We start from the raw sequence: 18204 nt of genomic DNA on the forward strand, positions 1-18204 counted from the left end.
AGATGCAGGGTACATACACATAGATAGAGGGCACATATACATAGATGCAGGGTACATACATATAGATGCAGGGTGCATACACATAGATACAGGGTACATATACATAGATAGAGGGCACATATACATAGATGCAGGGTACATACACATAGATGCAGGGTGCATACACATAGATACAGGGTACATATACATAGATAGAGGGCACATATACATAGATGCAGGGTGCATACACATAGATGCAGGGTACATACACATAGATACAGGGTACATATACATAGATGCAGGGTGCATACACATAGATGCAGGGTACATACACATAGATGCAGGGCACATATACATAGATGCAGGGTACATACACATAGATACAGGGTACATATACATAGATGCAGGGTACATACACATAGATACAGGGTACATATACATAGATGCAGGGTACATACACATAGATACAGGGTACATATACATAGATAGAGGGCACATATACATAGATGCAGGGTACATACACATAGATACAGGGCACATATACATAGATGCAGGGTACATACACATAGATGCAGGGTGCATACACATAGATGCAGGGTGCATACACATAGATGCAGGGTGCATACACATAGACGCAGGGTACATACACATAAATACAGGGTACTTACACATAGATGCAGGGTACATACACATAGATTCAGGGTACATACACATAGATGCAGGGTGCATACACATAGATGCAGGGTACATACACATAGACACAGGGTACATACACATAAATACAGGGTACTTACACATAGATGCAGGGTACTTACACATAGATGCAGGGTACATACACATAGACGCAGGGTGCATACACATAGATGCAGGGTACATACACATAGATGCAGGGTACATACACATAGATAGATGCAGGGTACATGCACATAGATGCAGGGTACATACACATAGACGCAGGGTACATACACATAGATACAGGGTACATACACATAGAGGCAGGGTACATACAGATAGATGCACGGTACATACACATAGATGCAGGGTACATACACATAGACGCAGGGTGCATACACATAGATACAGGGTGCATACACATAGATGAAGGGTACATACACATAGAGGCAGGGTACATACACAAAGATGCAGGGTGCATACACATAGATGCAGGGTGCATACACATAGATGCAGGGTACATACACATAGATGCAGGGTACATACACATAGATAAAGGGTACATACACATAGATACAGGGTGCATACACATAGATACAGGGTGCATACACATAGATAAAGGGTACATACACAAAGATGCAGGGTGCATACACATAGATGCAGGGTGCATGCACATAGATGCAGGGTGCATACACATAGACGCAGGGTGCATACACATAGATAAAGGGCACATACACAAAGATGCAGGGTGCATACACATAGATGCAGGGTGCATGCACATAGATGCAGGGTGCATACACATAGATGCAGGGTGCATACATATAGATAAAGGGTACATACACAAAGATGCAGGGTGCATACACATAGATGCAGGGTGCATGCACATAGATGCAGGGTGCATGCACATAGATGCAGGGTGCATGCACATAGATGCAGGGTGCATACATATAGATGCAGGGTGCATACACATAGACGCAGGGTACATACACATAGATGCAGGATGCATACACATAGATGCAGGATGCATACACATAGATGCAGGGTGCATGCACATAGATGCAGGGTGCATGCACATAGATGCAGGGTGCATACATATAGATGCAGGGTGCATACACATAGACGCAGGGTACATACACATAGATGCAGGATGCATACACATAGATGCAGGATGCATACACATAGATGCAGGGTACATACACATAGATGCAGGGTACATATACATAGATGAAGGGTACATACACAAAGATGCAGGGTGCATACACATAGACGCAGGGTGCATACACATAGACGCAGGGTACATACACATAGACACAGGGTACATACACATAGATGCAGGGAACATACACAAAGATGCAGGGTGCATACACATAGATGCAGGGTGCATACACATAGATGCAGGTGCATACACATAGATGCAGTGTACATACACATAGATAGAGGGCACATATACATAGATGCAGGGTACTTACACATAGATGCAGGGTACATATACATAGATGCAGGGCACATATACATAGATGCAGAGTACATACACATAGATACAGGGTACATATACATAGATAGAGGGCACATATACATAGATGCAGGGTACTTACACATAGATGCAGGGTACATACACATAGATGCAGGGTACATATACATAGATGCAGGGTACATACACATAGAGGCAGGGTACATACACATAGATGCAGGGTACATGCACATAGACGCAGTGTACATACACATAGATGCAGGGTACATATACATAGATGAAGGGTACATACACATAGAGGCAGGGTACATACACATAGATGCAGGGTGCATACACATAGATGCAGGGTGCATACACATAGATGCAGGGTACATACACATAGATATAAGGTACATACACATAGATGCAGGGTACATACACATAGATGCAGGGTACATACACATAGACGCAGCGTACATACACATAGATGCAGGGTACATACACATAGATATAAGGTACATACACATAGATGCAGGGTGCATACACATAGACACAGGGTACATACACATAGATGCAGGGTACATACACATAGATGCAGGGTGCATACACATAGATGCAGGGTACATACACATAGACGCAGGGTGCATACACATAGATGCAGGGTGCATACACATAGATGCAGGGTACATATACATAGATATAAGGTACATGCACATAGATGCAGGGTGCATACACATAGATATAAGGTACATACACATAGATGCAGGGTGCATACACATAGATGCAGGATACATACACATAGATGCAGGGTGCATACACATAGATGCAGGGTACATACACATAGATGCAGGGTACATGCACATAGATGCAGGGTGCATACACATAGACGCAGGGTACATACACATAGACGCAGGGTACATACACATAGATATAAGGTACATACACATAGATGCAGGGTACATATACATAGATATAAGGTACATGCACATAGATGCAGGGTGCATACACATAGATATAAGGTACATACACATAGATGCAGGGTGCATACACATAGATATAAGGTACATACACATAGATGCAGGATGCATACACATAGATGCAGGGTGCATACACATAGATGCAGGGTGCATACACATAGATGCAGGGTGCATACACATAGATGCAGGGTACATACACATAGATGCAGGGTACATATACATAGATATAAGGTACATACACATAGATGCAGGGTACATACACATAGATATAAGGTACATACACATAGATGCAGGGTGCATACACATAGATGCAGGATACATACACATAGATGCAGGGTGCATACACATAGATGCAGGGTACATACACATAGATGCAGGGTACATGCACATAGATGCAGGGTGCATACACATAGACGCAGGGTACATACACATAGACGCAGGGTACATACACATAGATATAAGGTACATACACATAGATGCAGGGTACATATACATAGATATAAGGTACATGCACATAGATGCAGGGTGCATACACATAGATATAAGGTACATACACATAGATGCAGGGTGCATACACATAGATATAAGGTACATACACATAGATGCAGGATGCATACACATAGATGCAGGGTGCATACACATAGATGCAGGGTGCATACACATAGATGCAGGGTGCAAACACATAGATGCAGGGTGCATACACATAGATGCAGGGTACATACACATAGATGCAGGGTGCATACACATAGATGCAGGGTGCATACACATAGATGCAGGGTACATACACATAGACGCAGGGTGCATACACATAGATGCAGGGTGCATACACATAGATGCAGGGTACATATACATAGATATAAGGTACATGCACATAGATGCAGGGTGCATACACATAGATATAAGGTACATACACATAGATGCAGGGTACATACACATAGATATAAGGTACATACACATAGATGCAGGGTGCATACACATAGATGCAGGATACATACACATAGATGCAGGGTGCATACACATAGATGCAGGGTGCATACACATAGATGCAGGATACATACACATAGATGCAGGGTGCATACACATAGACGCAGGGTACATACACATAGACGCAGGGTACATACACATAGATATAAGGTACATACACATAGATGCAGGGTACATATACATAGATATAAGGTACATGCACATAGATGCAGGGTGCATACACATAGATATAAGGTACATACACATAGATGCAGGGTACATACACATAGATATAAGGTACATACACATAGATGCAGGATGCATACACATAGATGCAGGGTGCATACACATAGATGCAGGGTGCATACACATAGATGCAGGGTACATATACATAGATATAAGGTACATATACATAGATGCAGGGTACATATACATAGATATAAGGTACATGCACATAGATGCAGGGTGCATACACATAGATATAAGGTACATACACATAGATGCAGGGTGCATACACATAGATGCAGGGTGCATACACATAGATGCAGGGTACATACACATAGATATAAGGTACATACACATAGATGCAGGATGCATACACATAGATGCAGGGTGCATACACATAGATGCAGGGTGCATACACATAGATGCAGGGTGCATACACATAGATGCAGGGTACATATACATAGATATAAGGTACATACACATAGATGCAGGGTACATATACATAGATATAAGGTACATGCACATAGATGCAGGGTGCATACACATAGATATAAGGTACATACACATAGATGCAGGGTACATACACATAGATATAAGGTACATACACATAGATGCAGGGTGCATACACATAGATGCAGGGTGCATACACATAGATGCAGGATACATACACATAGATGCAGGGTGCATGCACATAGATGCAGGGTGCATGCACATAGATGCAGGGTGCATACATATAGATGCAGGGTGCATACACATAGACGCAGGGTACATACACATAGATGCAGGATGCATACACATAGATGCAGGATGCATACACATAGATGCAGGGTGCATGCACATAGATGCAGGATGCATGCACATAGATGCAGGGTGCATACATATAGATGCAGGGTGCATACACATAGACGCAGGGTACATACACATAGATGCAGGATGCATACACATAGATGCAGGATGCATACACATAGATGCAGGGTACATACACATAGATGCAGGGTACATATACATAGATGCAGGGTACATACACAAAGATGCAGGGTGCATACACATAGACGCAGGGTGCATACACATAGACGCAGGGTACATACACATAGACGCAGGGTACATACACATAGATGCAGGGAACATACACAAAGATGCAGGGTGCATACACATAGATGCAGGGTGCATACACATAGATGCAGGGTGCATACACATAGATGCAGGGTGCATACACATAGATATAAGGTACATATACATAGATATAAGGTACATGCACATAGATGCAGGGTGCATACACATAGATATAAGGTACATACACATAGATGCAGGGTACATACACATAGATATAAGGTACATACACATAGATGCAGGGTGCATACACATAGATGCAGGATACATACACATAGATGCAGGGTGCATACACATAGATGCAGGGTACATATACATAGATATAAGGTACATGCACATAGATGCAGGGTGCATACACATAGATATAAGGTACATACACATAGATGCAGGGTACATACACATAGATATAAGGTACATACACATAGATGCAGGGTGCATACACATAGATGCAGGATACATACACATAGATGCAGGGTGCATACACATAGATGCAGGGTACATACACATAGATGCAGGGTACATGCACATAGATGCAGGGTGCATACACATAGACGCAGGGTACATACACATAGATGCAGGGTACATACACATAGATATAAGGTACATACACATAGATGCAGGGTACATATACATAGATATAAGGTACATGCACATAGATGCAGGGTGCATACACATAGATATAAGGTACATACACATAGATGCAGGGTACATACACATAGATATAAGGTACATACACATAGATGCAGGATGCATACACATAGATGCAGGGTGCATACACATAGATGCAGGGTGCATACACATAGATGCAGGGTGCATACACATAGATGCAGGGTGCATACACATAGATGCAGGGTACATACACATAGATGCAGGGTGCATACACATAGATGCAGGGTGCATACACATAGATGCAGGGTACATACACATAGTCGCAGGGTGCATACACATAGATGCAGGGTACATATACATAGATATAAGGTACATGCACATAGATGCAGGGTGCATACACATAGATATAAGGTACATACACATAGATGCAGGGTACATACACATAGATATAAGGTACATACACATAGATGCAGGGTGCATACACATAGATGCAGGATACATACACATAGATGCAGGGTGCATACACATAGATGCAGGGTACATACACATAGATGCAGGGTGCATACACATAGACGCAGGGTACATACACATAGACGCAGGGTACATACACATAGATATAAGGTACATACACATAGATGCAGGGTACATATACATAGATATAAGGTACATGCACATAGATGCAGGGTGCATACACATAGATATAAGGTACATACACATAGATGCAGGGTACATACACATAGATATAAGGTACATACACATAGATGCAGGATGCATACACATAGATGCAGGGTGCATACACATAGATGCAGGGTGCATACACATAGATGCAGGGTACATATACATAGATATAAGGTACATACACATAGATGCAGGGTACATATACATAGATATAAGGTACATGCACATAGATGCAGGGTGCATACACATAGATATAAGGTACATACACATAGATGCAGGGTGCATACACATAGATGCAGGGTGCATACACATAGATGCAGGGTACATACACATATATATAAGGTACATACACATAGATGCAGGATGCATACACATAGATGCAGGGTGCATACACATAGATGCAGGGTGCATACACATAGATGCAGGGTGCATACACATAGATGCAGGGTACATATACATAGATATAAGGTACATACACATAGATGCAGGGTACATATACATAGATATAAGGTACATGCACATAGATGCAGGGTGCATACACATAGATATAAGGTACATACACATAGATGCAGGGTACATACACATAGATATAAGGTACATACACATAGATGCAGGGTGCATACACATAGATGCAGGGTGCATACACATAGATGCAGGGTACATACACATAGATGCAGGGCACATGCACATAGATGCAGGGTGCATACACATAGACGCAGGGTACATACACATAGACGCAGGGTACATACACATAGATATAAGGTACATACATATGGGAATACATGTGAATCCTTGTTCTTCTTGAATATTGTTCAAGTTCTTTTTTTGTTCATTAATGTGCACTCTGCACCACATCATGGCAGAAAAAAATGTAGATATTTTGCTATTTTTTTTAAATAAGAAAAACTAAAATATCCCATTGCCATAAGTTTTCAAATCCTTTGCTGTGATACTCATATTAACTCACATTCTGTCCATTTCCTTCTGATCATTCTTGAGAGTGTTCTACTCCTGCATTGGAGTCTAACTGCGTTTAATTAATCTGATTGGATTGATAAGGAAAGGCACATATGACCTCATAGCTCACAGTGCATGTCAGAGCACATGAGAATCATGAGGTCTAAGGAACTTCCCAAGGAGCTCAGAGACAGAATTGTGTAAAAGGAAACCTACCACCACGGATCTACCTACCCTGTTTCCCCGAAAATAAGACAGTGTCTTATTTTAAATTTTGCTCCTAAAGAGGCACTAGGTCTTATTTTCAGGGGATGTCTTATTTTTCCATGAACAAGAATTTACATTTATCGTTGAACAAAAAAAATCAACTTCTCTTACATCCTTATAACTCTCCAAACTCTGAATTTCATGCTGTATTTCTTTTGGCTCCATTTCTATTAGAATCATTGCCCCCAATCTCTCATATTTAGCAAAAATAATTTCCGTAAATGACCCTTCTTATCCTTCATATCCCAAAGTCACAACCTTCTGCAACATCTAAAAGATTTCCTAATACTAGTGCATGACGTGGGGGAGCTGCTGCAATGGCGGCCGCTAGGTCTTATTTTCAGGGGAGGCCTTCTATTTCTAAGCCTGAACAAACTTGTACTAGGTCTTACTTTCGGGGGATGTCTTATTTTAGGGGAAACAGGGTATTAAGGTAGATCTGGTGGTAGGTGCATCTAATGTATGTAAGGATAGTCCTTTTTAGGGGTAATCCTTTACTGCACTAAATCCTTTATTATCTTTAATCGGGGAATATGCAAATTTTCTAAAAAGGCTACCGGGGCATGGAGTAGCCGGAGCTGAGGCTACACGGCGCGTCTACTCTACGCCCCAGTAGCCTCTTTGATCCTCCTACCAGACAGCTTCAGTGCGCAGCTACTAGGAGCTTCACTCACTCGTCCGCAAAACCGGAGAACGCAGGCCGGCGATTGCACAATCTCAGCTCCGAAGCCTGATAGATCCAGGCACCGTGACTGTGATAATCTTTTTATATTTGTTATCTATGGCCTTCTTTATTCCATCATCAACTTTTATAATTATGCCAATGAGCCAAGGGCTCTGGGAGGTGTTACATTGTTTCCCCCTCCTGCTGCCTTAGGACTTCCCCCTCCCTCTGCCTTACATAATTTCATGGAAGCAGGGAGTTTCAGCATTCAGTAGAAGGGGGGAGTGCTCCTGTACACTGTAACAGCCTGTGAAGCTACATCTTAGAGGGGTTCTGGTAACACCCCCCCCCCTTCCTTATGGCTCATTAGAGTAATTTTAAAAGTTGATTTTAGAAGGAAGGAGACCTGGGATAACAAACATAAGAAGATTACCAAAGTCCCGGTGCCTGGATCTATGAGTAATGTCCCTGGTTTATCATGATGGATTTGGATGGTAGATTTCCATCAATACAGGCACTGCAGACCTTACTGAAAACTCAATAGATCCAAAGTAGATTTATAGATGCAAAACTACAAACACATGCACACTTGGCCAGCATAGGGAGCATAGGGAGTTGGAAAATGTCCACTGAGTTGACTCTTTTCTGGTGATGACAATGGTGATATTTTATTATGTTATCATATCGGGTAAGAACTCAGCAGTAGGAGCTGATTGCGACTTGCCACTTTTATGTACAATGTAACAAAGAAAACCCAGCCCTACAGTCATGTGACAGGTGTGCACGTACTCCATATTGGGAGTAAGTCGCTGTTAGATACCTCTAGTCATCTAGTCTTCTTTCCGTAACATCATGAGCCAGAAAAAGTTCAGGATTTATATTCCCATTAAATATTCAGCCTCCAGCACAGTCCTACTGACATTCATCTAATGTGTATGGCCACAATAAAGGGTATGACCCCATATATATACACTTAAAGGGAAGCTGGGATTTTACCCATCAATCTACTACCCCCCTCTTCAGGTAGGGTGTGATATGTCCTTTCTAGAGTTCCCTCTACTATATAAAATGTCACTCGGATACATTAAAAAAAAATCTTCTCCAAATTTACGTGAAAATGAGTAAAGAATAGTCATATTTTGCTTGAGATGAGTCAAGTTTTAGAGGCTGCAGAAGGAATGTCACTTCAGGCGCCCCTATTTTCTGTTCTAAGAATCTCATGTTTTAGACCGCATCAGTATTGGCTCTGTGAACTACAAAACTGGAGATACAGTTGGAAATGTGAGCTGCCGGTAAAAATCCAATTCCCAACAATTTTTTAACGACCTGTATCTCCAGTTTTGTAGATCATGATGCGATCTGAAAGATAATATTCTTATATTTAATATTACAATAACACATTTCTAGCTACTATAGAACAGAAGATAGGGGTGAAGTGACCCTAACCCTGCAGCCTATAAACTAGACTCATTTCGGGAAAATTTGACTCTTTTCTGCTCATTTTCACATGATGTTGGATGAGATTTTTTATAGGTAAATGGCTGATATTTCACATAAAAGGAGGAATCCTAGAAAGCACATTTCATACCCTACCTGAGGGGGGTAGTAGTTTAATGGGGTAAAATCTGGTGACCGAGTTCCTTTAAGGAATTGTCAAGTTTAATCAAATGTTCTTGTTAGTATAATAAAAAAATACACAATTTTGCAGTATAATTTGTGTATCTATTCCTTACGGTTTGCTAGATCTCTGCTTGTTGTCATTCTACTGGAAGCGTCATAGGAATAGAAATCTATCCATGGACTGATCAACAGGAAGTAAACAATAAAGTTTTCTATAGAAAGACAGCAAGCAGAGATCCAGGAAATTGTAAGGAATAGATAGAGGAAGTGTATTATGTAATTGTATCACTTTTTATGATACAAACAATAATATCTATTTGCTGAACCTGCTTGTTCCGGATGGGTTCTACAACAGTCATTCAGAACATAAGGGAAAGCTTGCACAGAGCTAAGAGCACAGATGTGTGAGGATGTGTAGAAACCTCACTAATTTGATAATTAGGATGGATGATATTGATGTGAAAACTTGGATATGAGAGTAAGATGAGTATGATGCTGAGTGAGGAGGGGGTGGATTTATCCAGGATAGATGTGGATGTGAGGACTTTGCTCGCAGCGGTTACGTCTCGGCCGGACACGTGCGTGCGTTTTCTTTTATCTCAGCCATTACAAAATATCTGTAAGGGAATCTCAAGCCCCAGCAGAAAACTTTGGCATGAGAGTCACCCGTACTCCCCCAAGTCTTCCCTCAGTGGCTGCATTCTTGGAAACCAGCAAGGACTAAGAAGAAGAGGGGGGAGCGCATGGACAATATGCTGCCATGCCGCTAATTTACAAGATAGTTCTTAAAGAGAACCTACCACCACATATCTACCTATAAAGGTAGAGCGGGTGGTAGGTGGATCTATAGGATGTGAGGATAAGCCTTTTAAGGGCGAATCCTCACGTCCCCACAATCTTCTGATAACTTTTATTTGGCTAATATGTAAATTTTCTAAAGAGGCTACTGGGGCGTGGAGTAGGCGGAGCTGAGGCTACACAATGCGGCTTCTCCACGCCCCAGTAGCCTCTTTGTTCCTTCTACCAGCTACGAGTAGCTGCGCGCCCTTGTCTGAGAAACCTGCCGTCTGCGCATGCGCAGAACAGCAGGCCCGCTTCTGTGCGGTCACTGTTCCAAAGGGCTACCCACACGTCCTATAGATGTACCTACCACCCGATCTACCTTTATAGGTAGATATATGTGGTGGTAGGTTCCCTTTAAAAGGATTTTCTAGGGCAGTGATGGCTAACCTATGGCACTGGTGCCAGAGGTGGCACTCGGAGCCCTTTCTGTGGGCACTCAGGCCCTCACCAGAGATGACTCCAGGTATCTTCCTGCAGTCCCAGACAGCCCAGGACTTGCTGTGCACAGAGCTATATTAAAGTGACAGCTCTACCTGGGACTATTTTCTGCTTTATTGGTGTCCTCAGGTGCTGGTATCAATGAAAACTGTGACAGAGAAGGGAGTATAAATCACAAATTAAATTTCTGTGTTGGCACTTTGCGATAAATAAATGGGTCTTTGTTGTAGTTTGGGCACTCGGTCTCTAAAAGGTTCGCCATCACTGTTCTAGGGGAATATTCCACAGAACCCTTTAGAACAAAAACTGTTATTTATCTATTCCTGCTCCCTCCGTGCACCAGTCTAGGAGCTGGAACCCACGTTTCGGTGACTCCCAAGACATACTAAATCATTGAGGAAGCTATTCCTTCCCCGTTGGATGATTGATACCCGTGCAAGTATATGCAGATCGGTGCAGATTAAAGGGGTATTCTCGTCTGGGCATTTACATCAAGATTCTTTAATCTGCCATATGTAAACATTTCTTCAATTAGATGTCATTAAAAAAAATGTACCTGGCTGAAGATAATTTCTCATAAATGCAGTCATATGGTCCCTTAGAAACAAGAATGTGTTCTTGGATACGGCCACCTCTGCTGGAGGGATTGCACAGAGACACAAAACGTTTTTGTATATGAAATGTCTGGGAGTTACTGCAGGTCCCACAGCCGTCCTGTGGTAATGATCGCTGAAGCCAGGAGGTCAGACAGGACTCTATAACGCATGTCTGGCCGCTGCTGCCAAAATGTGAGGTGGTCGTATCCGAGGAAGCCATCTCATTTCTAAGGGACAACATGACTATATTTATGAGAAATTATCTTCACACAGGAACATTTTTTTAAATAAAATCCAATTGAAGAAATGTTTACATAAGGGAAAATGAATTCAATTAAATTTAAATCCCCAGATGGGAGGAATACCCCTTTAAGCTATAGATTACTACAGATTTCTTGACAATTTGGCGGAGATTTATATGCGGATTGGTGCAGATTGATTTGCGAACATTGCTATACGGATCGCTGTAGTATTATTTAAAGGGGTTTTCCCACGGAGGAAAGCATTGTTGCATTGCACTTGTACTGATCTCTGAACACATTGGGCCATATGAATTAAAGTGGCGCGTCCAGTTTTCTGCCGTAGTTGCACATAAATATATATGTAAAGTGCTTGCACGTGTATTTATGTAGTGTCTGTGACAGTTTTTGGGCACTTCTGCACTATGACACAAAACACAGTGCTGATTCGCATTGTGCGCCACATTTATGTGGAAAGTCTGTCAGAAATGTAAGGCGCCCGTTAAATTGAGTGCACAAAAAACTTGGAAAGTAGAATCTGATGGGCCCCAGTGCAAAGTCTGTGCCAGGCCCCCGACTATAATGTATGGTTTATAGTACTAGTCTTCTCATATGGGAAAGTGACACCATAAGGGCCCCCTAAACCTCTTGGGCCCGGGTGCGATCACAACCTCTGCACCCCCTAAAGTTACGCCCCTGTGCACTCAGTTTAAGGCTGCATTCACATGGACGAGTGGCACAATACTTTGCCGTAGCCGTCTATATATACATCCCCACGATGACTATTTGAACGCGGCCTAAGTCAAACACTTTATCCAAAAACCCATTTAAAAAGCCGCTATGTAAAACTGATGCGGTTTACAAGGATGCAAAAACGCAATGAGAAAAACGCACTGGGCTTAGACTTCTGTGCATTATGCGCTATTGCAGTCTCTGAGGTAAGTGGCTGCCATGTCTATGTGAGCACCTGTGCAGCCACTAATAATATTACAATTACAGGCAGAGGAGCCGGGACACTGTGATGTGATGTGATATGAGGTGGCGGCTCCTCAGCTTCCCGCTCTCTCTAGGTGAGCAGCAGGAGGTGGGAGAGCCGGGCCTGGTGCAGGGAGGCGGTGTGTCCGGCAGGGGGAGCTGTGCAGTGCAGGCTGGCGGTCAGCAGGTGGAGCTGTGCAGTGCAGGTTGGCGGTCGGCAGGGAGAGCTCTGTAGTGCAGGCTGTCGGTCGGCAGGGGGAGGTGTGCAGTGCAGGTTGGCGGTCGGCAGGGGGGGGGCTCTGCAGTGCAGGCTGTCGGTCGACAGGGGGAGCTGCGCAGTTCAGGCTGGTGGTCGGCGATGGGAGCTCTGTAGTGTAGGTTGGCGGTCGGCAGGAGGAGCAGTGCAGTGCAGGCTGGCGGTCGGCAGGAGGAGCAGTGCAGTGCAGGCTGGCGGTCGGCAGGAGGAGCTGCGCAGTTCCGGCTGGTGGTCGGCAGGAGGAGCTGTGCAGTGCAGGCTGGCGGTCGGCAGGAGGAGCTGTGCAGTGCAGGCTGGCGGTCGGCAGGAGGAGCAGTGCAGTGTAGGCCGGCGGTCGGCAGGGGGAGCAGTGCAGTGTAGGCCGGCGGTCGGCAGGGGGAGCTGCTCGGAGCAGACTACCGGTGCTCGGCTGTCCGGCAGAGGGCGCCGCGGTGCCGGCGCTGTGTGTAGTGTGTGTGTGGGCGCCGCTCGGACTTGTTGTTGGGTAAAGTTTTGCTGGGAGGTGCGCGGCGGCGGCGGCTCGGTGCCGGGAGTGCGGCTATGCGGCGGGAAGTTGTGTGCTGCCCCCTGCTGTGAGTGCAGTAAGTTGTGTGGCGGCAGGCGGTGTGTGAGCCCTGTCCTCCTCTCTCTCCCCCCTGGTGTCTCCCGCTGGCGGGCCCAGCTGTCTATGAGCGCCCCCCCGGTCATCCGGCCGCCCAGCCCCGCGGGCCCCGGCCTCTCCCTGCACATCCAGATCGGCCTGAGCCGGGAGCCCGTCGTACTGCCCGAGCCCGGGGAGCTGAGCCTGGGGGCCGTGCGAGAGATGGCCTGCTCCATCGTGGACCAGAAGGTGAGTGCCGGCAACATGTAACGTGTGTGCTGCATGATAACTCCCATCATCCTCATCCATACCCCCATCATCCTCATCACATGTAACGTGTGTGCTGCATGATACCCCCATCATCCTCATCCATACCCCCATCATCCTCACACTACTGCCCTGCAACATGTGTACTGCATGGTACCCCCATCATCCTCATCCATACCCCCATCATCCTCATCACATGTAATGTGTGTACTGCATGATACCCCCATCATCCTCATCCATACCCCCATCATCCTCACACTACTGCCCCGCAACATGTGTACTGCATGATACCCCCATCATCCTCATCCATACCCCCATCATCCTCATCACATGTAATGTGTGTACTGCATGATACCCCCATCATCCTCATCCATACCCCCATCATCCTCACACTACTGCCCCGCAACATGTGTACTGCATGATACCCCCATTATCCTCATCTATACCCCCATCATCCTCATCACATGTAACGTGTGTACTGCATGATATCCTCATCCATACCCCCATCATCCTCATCCCTAACCCCATCATCCTCATCACACTACTGCCCCGCAACATGTATACTGCATGATAACCCCCATCATCATCCATACCCCATCATCCTCACACTACAGCCCCGCACCATGTGTACTGCATGATAACCCTCATCATCCTCATCCATACCCCCATCATCCTCATCACATGTAATGTGTGTACTGCATGATACCCCCATCATCATCCATACCCCCATCATCCTCACACTACAGCCCCGCAACATGTGTACAGCATGATACCCCCATCATCCTCATCACACTACTGCATGATACCCCCCCATCATCCTCATCACACTACTGCATGATACCACCATCATCCTCATCACACTACTGCATGATACCCCCCATCATCCTCATCACACTACTGCATGATACCCCCCATCATCCTCATCACACTACTGCATGATACCCCCCATCATCCTCATCACACTACTGCATGATACCCCCCATCATCCTCATCACACTACTGCATGATACCCCCATCATCCTCATCACACTACTGCATGATACCCCCCATCATCCTCATCACACTACTGCATGATACCCCCCATCATCCTCATCACACTACTGCATGATACCCCCCCATCATCCTCATCACACTACTGCATGATACCCCCATCATCCTCATCACACTACTGCATGATACCCCCCATCATCCTCATCACACTACTGCATGATACCCCCCATCATCCTCATCACACTACTGCATGATACCCCCCATCATCCTCATCACACTACTGCATGATACCCCCCATCATCCTCATCACACTACTGCATGATACCCCCCATCATCCTCATCACACTACTGCATGATACCCCCCATCATCCTCATCACACTACTGCATGATACCCCCCATCATCCTCATCACACTACTGCATGATACCCCCCATCATCCTCATCACACTACTGCATGATACCCCCATCATCCTCATCACACTACTGCATGATACCCCCCATCATCCTCATCACACTACTGCATGATACCCCCATCATCCTCATCACACTACTGCATGATACCCCCCATCATCCTCATCACACTACTGCATGATACCCCCCATCATCCTCATCACACTACTGCATGATACCCCCCATCATCCTCATCACACTACTGCATGATACCCCCCATCATCCTCATCACACTACTGCATGATACCCCCCATCATCCTCATCACACTACTGCATGATACCCCCCATCATCCTCATCACACTACTGCATGATACCCCCCATCATCCTCATCACACTACTGCATGATACCCCCCATCATCCTCATCACACTACTGCATGATACCCCCCATCATCCTCATCACACTACTGCATGATACCCCCCATCATCCTCATCACACTACTGCATGATACCCCCCATCATCCTCATCACACTACTGCATGATACCCCCCATCATCCTCATCACACTACTGCATGATACCCCCCATCATCCTCATCACACTACTGCATGATACCCCCCATCATCCTCATCACACTACTGCATGATACCCCCCATCATCCTCATCACACTACTGCATGATACCCCCCATCATCCTCATCACACTACTGCATGATACCCCCCATCATCCTCATCACACTACTGCATGATACCCCCATCATCCTGTACCATTGTACATCACTCAGCCCAGGGACATGTAATAAATGTGAAATATAATGTAACTTGTGTCATTACACATCACATTACATTATAACAAGTTATTTCATTGTACATCACACAGGGCCTCCTCCCCGCTATAACACGACCCCAGAACCTGGATGTACAATAGTCACTTATCACACACATCCTACATGTGTGATGTAACGGATACTTGGGGCCAGTTCTCACCTACGTTTTGGCTTCCCTTTTGCAGTTTAAAAAAACGGATGATTGACGGATACGTTTTTTTTCCCCCATCAATTTCCAAGGATTTGCAGTGGTGTCGTTAGTTTCCGTTTTTAAATCTTTTGTTTGTCCTTCCGTTAATTGAGAGGATAGAGGGAATAACACCAACTAATGGCTATAAAATAATATAAAATAATGAAAACCGGAAACTGACGCTAATAGAATGCAAGGTATCAGTTTTTTTAAAATGGAAAATGGATACTTTGCTATAAATGTATCCGTCGCGCCGTATGTTTTTACATTTTAAATTTTTTTTCTAAATACTAACTGTCAACCGTAAGCTAAAACGCAGATGGGAAATGTCCCTAATATCCATATGCACAACCCCATACCATGTATATGTAATATAGTGATGATCATACAACACAGCAGCATAACATACATGTGATCCTACAACTCCTATCACTATACATCATATGTATAACACAACTCCTATCAGTATACATCATAGGTATAACACAACTCCTATCACTATACATCATAGGTATAACACAACTCCTATCAGTATACATCATAGGTATAACACAACTCCTATCACTATACATCATAGGTATAACACAACTCCTATCAGTATACATCATAGGTATAACACAGCTCCTATCACTATACATCATAGGTATAACACAACTCCTATCACTATACATCATAAGTATAACACAACTCCTATCACTATACATCATAGGTATAACGCAACTCCTATCACTATACATCATATGTATAACACAACTCCTATCAGTATACATCATAGGTATAACGCAACTCCTATCACTATACATCATATGTATAACGCAACTCCTATCACTATACATCATAGGTATAACACAACTCCTATCACTATACATCATAGGTATAACACAGCTCCTATCACTATACATCATAGGTATAACACAACTCCTATCACTATACATCATAAGTATAACACAACTCCTATCACTATACATCATAGGTATAACGCAACTCCTATCACTATACATCATATGTATAACACAACTCCTATCAGTATACATCATAGGTATAACGCAACTCCTATCACTATACATCATATGTATAACGCAACTCCTATCACTATACATCATAGGTATAACACAACTCCTATCACTATACATCATAGGTATAACACAACTCCTATCACTATACATCATAGGTATAACACAACTCCTATCAGTATACATCATAGGTATAACACAACTCCTATCACTATACATCATAGGTATAACGCAACTCCTATCACTATACATCATAGGTATAACGCAACTCCTATCACTATACATCATAGGTATAACGCAACTCCTATCACTATACATCATAGGTATAACGCAACTCCTATCACTATACATCATAGGTATAACGCAACTCCTATCAGTATACATCATAGGTATAACGCAACTCCTATCAGTATACATCATAGGTATAACGCA

At 43.9% G+C, this 18204-nt stretch overlaps 1 protein-coding gene and 1 long non-coding RNA gene across 2 annotated transcripts in view; one reads left to right on the forward strand and one right to left on the reverse strand.

The window, feature by feature from the left end:
• The window catches only part of LOC140069566 (uncharacterized), an 85880-nt gene that overhangs the window by 55500 nt on the left and 12176 nt on the right, over window positions 1-18204 (reverse strand). The gene's annotated exons all lie outside the window — the stretch shown is intronic.
• The window catches only part of PRKD1 (protein kinase D1), an 88773-nt gene continuing 84321 nt past the window's right edge, over window positions 13753-18204 (forward strand). Inside the window, exon 1 of the mRNA XM_072115410.1 lies at window positions 13753-14347. Within this exon, the coding sequence (XP_071971511.1) occupies window positions 14186-14347 (162 nt within the window). The 5' untranslated portion in view covers window positions 13753-14185. The remainder of the gene's footprint in view (window positions 14348-18204) is intronic.

This window comes from Engystomops pustulosus, chromosome 7 (assembly GCF_040894005.1).
Source record: "Engystomops pustulosus chromosome 7, aEngPut4.maternal, whole genome shotgun sequence".
Classification (NCBI taxonomy): domain Eukaryota; kingdom Metazoa; phylum Chordata; class Amphibia; order Anura; family Leptodactylidae; genus Engystomops; species Engystomops pustulosus.